Source organism: Cariama cristata, unplaced genomic scaffold (assembly GCF_000690535.1).
Source record: "Cariama cristata isolate BGI_N322 unplaced genomic scaffold, ASM69053v1 scaffold9388, whole genome shotgun sequence".
Taxonomy (NCBI): domain Eukaryota; kingdom Metazoa; phylum Chordata; class Aves; order Cariamiformes; family Cariamidae; genus Cariama; species Cariama cristata.
The window spans coordinates 5,815-12,437 of record NW_009632813.1 but is presented as its reverse complement, the minus strand read 5'-3'; the positions used below and the strand labels follow the sequence as shown (position 1 = coordinate 12,437).

Sequence of the window (6,623 nt, the reverse complement as noted above, 5' to 3'; positions counted from 1 at the left end):
AAACGTGCCATGCCTTAGCTACTCTGGCCATAACTGTTGCCCAAGAAAATGCCATGTTCACTACATGCGAGCGTTATGGATGTACTTTTATGCTGCTAGGTAACCAGATAGCATTATACAGACTCTGTGCCATTAAGGAGGGCTTCCCACAGCCCCTGCCTTGCTCCCTAGCCTTCCCAAACCTCTTCTGGTAACAGTGCTCTGTAGTTGTAGTTTAAGGTTCAGAGCAACTTGTTTTCTCAGCATCTGAAAAGAAGTACCTGAGATCCTTGTTCAAGGATCCATAGAGTGCAGATCCATAGAAAGGTCCATAGAGTGCAGATACTTTTCAGGCTGTGTATTTTACTTGTAGCACAGCAGGACTGTGAGCAATGACTTTCATAAGGCACTAGAAGGCACTACTGTAAGCTAAATGTGGTATATCCAAGTGACTGTATTTCTAAACAGAGCATAAAACATTGCATGTTGTTAGCATCCTCTGTTTGAAGAACCAACTTTAGGAAAAAGCATACAAGTAATTAATATGCTTCAACATTGATCCGTTTTTCTTTTCCTCCAGCTCTTATCTCTCATCAATAAGGTCTCTGGCCCTCATAAGTCCCCCAGATGGGACTTCCATCCTCTTTTGCCCAGGCAGAGTTATCATGAAGGGGTGGTGCCTCCAAGGACTGCTCTGGCGAGAGGTGGCTCATCCTGGAGGTAAGCTCGTTTGCCAGAGTCATGAATGGTGAGGAGGAGTAGGGTGAGGTTGCAGCATAGCTGGGGGAGTAGTGGGCATCTTCAAGAGGATGCAGAGGGTAGGGCTGCGCTCCGGGGATGGCTGGGGTCCAACCTGAGCTTCGGTATGGGGAAGCGCCTCCAGACTCATGTGAGGAGAGGCAGCTGGCGCTGGCAGGCAGTGCTTGCAGAAGGTCTGAGCACGCACCGTCCGACTGGCTGAGACTGTCGGGTGAGGTCTGCTCCCAGGGCTCTCTCTGCATGGAAGCGGGGAGAGGAGGCAAGAAAGACCTTTAAGAATAAAAGCTTGTCCTGGAGGTAATGGCATATCTAGCCTGGTTTCATGCAGCCAAGCTATCCCCAGAGCCTAGCTGCGAACACTCACAAGGGTTTCTGTTGCTCTGGAACGGTATTTGGTGTTAAAACCGTTGAAAGGAAACATCCATGCTGTCAATAGCGGGCAAGGCCTGGAATGGGCTCCCGGTGGGACTGACCAGCCCTGGCCCTGCAGGGCCCAGGAGCTCTGCCCTGGGGGTGTGAATGGAGCTGGCTCGTGGGGAGCCGCAGGGTTGGGGACAGGCACAGCCTGGAGCCAAGAAAGGATGTTTCTAGAAACTTAAGGAGCTTAATGGAGTAGTTGTTCTGGGGAGCACAGAAGGCTGTTAATTTAGGAGCTGGTCTCCAACAGGAAGAGGGGCCAATTAGATGGAGGATGGGATCAAAGAGAAAAAACTTCCCCCCTCAGCCCTGCCCCATCTGCTGCGTGCTCCACTGTGACTGCCTCCTGTAACAGCCACATCCTTCCCACGAGTCCCCCCTGACTTAACCCCAGCTTTAAATTGAGCAATCCTTCATTGGGTGACTGAGAACCATAGACTCACTCACTAGTAGGAAGTGCGCTGTGTCATGAGGGAAGGATGGCAGGAGAGGGGGCACAGAAGAAGGGCTGAAGAAGGAGCTGGTAGCAGCTGTGAGGGGAGTAGCTCGGTAATCCCCATATTGGTCGATGCGATATGGGTCCAGAAGTGCTGGGTAGCCCTGAGTAGCAGAGGAATCGCATGAGAAGGGCTTGGACCCTAGAGGGGATGAGTAGACATCACTGACCAACTGCTTTGTGTTGTGGAAATCCAACTCAGTTGTGAAGGATCTCCTGACGCCGTAGTAACCAGTCATGGTAGGTGAGCCTGTGATGGTCAGAAAAAAGGCTGGCTAAAGTGAAACAGTAACACCTTGGAAGCGACAGAGCTATGGGCACTTCTGCAGGTGCAAAGTAGAGCCCTTTTCTCTCTAGCATGACCCAGGACAGGAGTCAATCCTGTCTTGAAGCAGGTGTGTCAGCCCAAGTGCTTTTAGCACCTCAGACTGCCCTGATCCAGCTGATGACCTTCATCTGCAGCAAACTAAATGTGTTTTGGGAAGCTTCAAGTATGGGGTCAGGGGGACTGAGGTTAATTTTGCCAGCCTTTGCTGCTTCTTTGCTCTGCTACAGCCCTTAGGGAGGAGGAAGGGGTTCCAGCCTCATTCCCCTTTCCATGCTCAAAGAACAAAACAGATCAGCTCCTGGTTTTGTACTTCTTCTCTTCAGCTCCAGGGAAAACTGGAAGACAGAGGGAAAAGAAGGGATTCTGTGTGGCATCTCTATCAGAAGAGGTGGGAACTGCTTTAATTACCTCTCTTTCCCCTCTTTGGGAATTTCATACAAGATTACAGGGGCCTTTCTTTTATTATTGCTGTTCCTGTTTTGACTCTTTCAATTACTTTCCTCCTGGTCTCTCTGTGAGCTGTGGCTCTGCTCCAGCGCTTCTTTGCTCACTTCATGTCCTTTGGAGGAGAAGAGACAGGAGCTGTGTCGACTCTCCAACCTGCGTGGAAGGTATTTATCGGTGGAGGAAAACCTCACCTGGCATTTGGACAAATGGTGACTGTGGTGTGCTGGCACTGCCCTGCAAAAGATAAAGATAGGTTAAAAAATGTTTTTTCAAAGCAAGGCAGCTCTTTAAGGGGTAGTTTGGGAAGGTGTTGGCATAATTCAAATGTGCTGCTTGAGCCTTTATGCTATCAGTATGAAGAGCTTAACCACAAGATTTCAAGCCTGGGGCTTCTAAGGTATTAACAGATGTAGGCTAAGAAGAGATTTTGAAGGTCTTGTGTAGAGTTGACAACAGTAGAAATATCAAGATAACTGGCTTCTTTCTCATGTACTGCAGGGTCCCTCAATGCAGGCATAATGATGAGCAGTCATTGGCACAAAACAGGTCTCAATAAACTGGTATCTAAGCCCTTGGCTGGTCAAAACAGGCGGGTTCTGCACTGCCCGTGTCCTAGCCCAGCTCTCTTGTGCTGCATCTACCTGCTATGGAGCAGCTTTAGCTGGCCCCTCCTAGCAGAACAAGCAGGCTGCATGTAGAAGGCAGTTGTTTCTAGCTCCTATTTGGGTGCTACAGCGATACTGATGATAATAATCTCCTCTTGGTCTCTAGGTAAGGGAGAACGAGCCCTGAGTGACCCTGGTGCTCATGGTGGCTAATACCTACGAAGCACTGTGGCAAAGGCACGTGCTCCTCTGGAGCAGAGCTCATACATAGAGTTTCACTGAGTTCTGTCTCTGGACCTCCAAAACCATAGAGCAGAAATACAGTGCCCATGGCTGCATTTACTTCAGCTGTGCTGTTGTCCTGGCCAGTGATAGTGGTCTGCTATTTTCAGTTTGCATAGTGCAAACAGGAGGTTCCTGCCATAGCAAGCAACCAAATTTAGAGGTTTAAATTTGAATTAAATTTGCCAGTGCTAGGACTTCCTTTTCTGCTGAGAGAGGTTTGCAGCTGCTCCCTGCTCTATCATGAAAATGAGCTCTGAGCCCACACAAGTCACACAGGCTGCAGGAGTGATAGGAGGTGTCAGGAAGGAGCCCTTTGGCTTGCGGACAGATCAGAGTGTTCACGCTGCAGGGTCAGGGCTGGGGCTTGCACCTGTCTCCAGCTGGGCCATTTTTGGCTGTAGACCTCAGTGAGGATCATAGCTGGTAATGCACACTGCCCTGCGAAGCTAAAGCCTCCACATGCAAATCTGGTCTCAGCAGACGCCCATGTCTCGGCATCCATGTCACTTTAGTAATGCCTTCTCCTGCTTCAGGGCTTTTCCTCACCACCTCCTCCGCCTGCCCATGGCCATCTATCCTGCAGCCAGCTTGCATCTGCATTCACTGAGGAGGAATCTCTCTGAAAATAATGGTACAGGCCTCTGCACTAGTGTTTATATGCCAGTCTTAACACCCTGCTGGGAAGTAGTCTAGTACTGTCATCTGGCACCCCTAATACTGAGGAAAAAGTGGAGTTAGGAGGTGCAGGTAGGACAGATGCTTCCTGCAGGTCAAAGGGCTGCTGGGATGCTTTGCTGGAAGGATAGGAAGATCCCTGGGCACAGCTGCCAGCTTCTAGTATGGAGTATTTCAAAGTACCAGTGCATCTAAATTAATCTTTGATGCTGTCTGTTCAACAGCCACTGAAACTCTCTGACTGTGTGTCACAAGCAGTAGGTCCTCTTGCACACATGTATGATGGATAGCCACAGAGCTGACATTAGCTGCTAGGGCTTTACCTGCCTTAATTCAATTGCAAGAGTCTCTGCAGCAGCCCCTCTTTGGCCTTCATCATAGCAGGCACCCACATACTTGCAGAGACCCTACGTTTCCCTTGCCTCCTGGCTCCTTATCAGGTGATGAATGGCTTGGCTTAATTGAAGCCCATTAGCTCATTTCCTCCCTGCATTACTTCCTTTCAGTGCTATGGAACTGGGGTAGCTGGATCTTCTAAAACACATCAGTGTGTCTGTTTAGCATCACTTGAGCCCACAGCATATTCAGCTGCCGATAAGCTTGGTCTCAGCCTGCCTTGCACATGACCAGGCGGAAATACTGGCTGGGGCTACTCCAGAGAGCTGTGTTGCTTCACTGCCTGCGTAACCCAGGAGTGTTGTTCAGTTAAAAGGCTGCGTTGGGGGACTAAATGTAAGGATCCAGGTCAAAATAATGATCTGGTCCTGCAATGAGGACCTGTGGTGCCCTTTGACTGTACTTTGGCTTTAGTGTATCTCCTTTCTGGGCCCAATCTGTAGTACAGCAGCTGAAGTAATAAAAATTAATAATAAAAGCAAAGCTTTCTCTGGGCAGAGCACCTCATGGGTTTGCTGACACCAAGTCTGCTGAATGATCTGAACATGGGCTTCGAGTGCTGCTGGGCATAGTGCTTCATCTGTGTGCCTATCAGTTTCCCCACCTGAGAAAAGAGGGTAATCCTTTTATCATGCAGAGGGTAACTGCTGGTTCATGCCTGTGCAGTGGATGAGCCAAAGGAAAAAAATCAGACCCTCACTAAAGCCTAGGACCAAGCCCTTCTGCCCTACCGCTGGTGGGAACTCAGAAGCCCAGACCGTGTGGTTTTTATCACTGTACACACTGGTTTCCTATCATTTGATGTGTGCAGGGCCTGTCTGCCTTAGTAAACAGCCCAGCATCTTGCCTCTGAGGAGCAATGACCTTTCCCTAGCAGCACAGATCTCCTCCATAGGCCTCCCCTTGCACAACAAAGGCTTGCTGATTTTGGAGCAAAGATCATATTCAAACAAAAGATGTAGCTAAATTACACTGCATCATAAATATACAAAGGGGTGTTCAGTTATCTGCCGTTTCCTTTGATTCTGGGTTATATTATGTCAGATAAACAGAGCTGCGCTTACAGGTGTTCTTTTCATGATACGTTCGAGCAAATACGGATGTTTGCCCCGCACAATAATTTTTCGTGTCTCATAGGGAATTAGCAACAGGGCTGATTTTTGCATTAGGTAGACAACTGCTAAGCTTTGGAATACAAAGCAAAGGGCAATAAAGCAAGTAGCAAGTGTTTTGCAGTTCCTAGGGCTTTTGATCACAGCCACTGAAGCTGCTGCCTCCAGAAAGGGAGCAGGTAAAGCATGATAGTCATCAACCAGGATATGTTTTGTCAGTGAGTGCAAACACAGCAGTTGCTTCCTGATGGTCCCCAAAGCAGTCTTCCTAAATGCCTGTCTGGTGGGAGCATGTGTTTCCCAGTGACTATGCATGGCTCAGGAGGTCTTCTGCCTTTCTGCATTAGATGAAGGCTGTGAAGATACCTATGGCTAGATCTAGCTTTGTTTGGTAATGCCCATGATGGTCCCCAAAGCAGTCTTCCTAACTGCCTGTCTGGTGGGAGCATGTGTTTCCCAGTGACTATGCATGGCTCAGGAGGTCTTCTGCCTTTCTGCATTAGATGAAGGCTGTGAAGATACCTAGATCTAGCTTTGTTTGATAATGCCCATGCTGGTTTTCTGCCTGTTTTGTTACACTGAGTCAACATGCGTGAAAGTAACAGTGAGAAAAATACTTGCAAGTCCCTTTGAGGTCTCTTTGTTTTGCTAAGGACAAAAAGCCTGAGACAAATGGCTTAGGGGAAAAGAGCATCAAAACTTCTAATATGTGTTGTCTTCTGCCAGCAATTCGAGTCTCTGCTCCCGCTCTTTACTTCCAGGACACAGTTTCAGTGGCTTGACTGCATCTCCTCATCTGTCAGTGGCCCCATTGTTCCCAGTCAGCCTGGAAGCGAAGTGCTGCTGCTTGGTAAAGGTGAGTCTTGAGAGCAGACGGGGAATGGCTTACTGTGCCCCTGGATGCCACGTGCTGGCACCTGCAATATTGTGTCCTCTTCTGGGGACAGCATTGCTTTTCTGGCTAGTAATTGAGAAAAAACCAATGTAGCATACTATAATTTGATTTAGGTTTCCAGTTGCCATAGAACCACTTTAAGAATAAATCATCTTTTACAAACTGATGCTTGGACTCTTTCCAGACCATAACATCACTGCATCTCCCCTGGCACTCTAGTATGCTAGAG

At 48.5% G+C, this 6,623-nt stretch overlaps 1 protein-coding gene across 1 annotated transcript; it reads right to left on the bottom strand.

Annotated features, from left to right (window-relative positions):
* Nucleotides 1-572: 572 nt before the first annotated feature.
* Nucleotides 573-1,890, bottom strand: LOC104166546 (chromosome unknown open reading frame, human C11orf53). The gene is made up of 2 exons (XM_009706510.1): nt 1,603-1,890; nt 573-974 (listed from the first exon to the last, which is right to left on the bottom strand). Exons 1-2 carry the CDS (start codon nt 1,888-1,890, stop codon nt 573-575), a joined length of 690 nt encoding a protein of 229 aa, XP_009704812.1.
* Between the last annotated feature and the right edge of the window lie 4,733 nt (nt 1,891-6,623).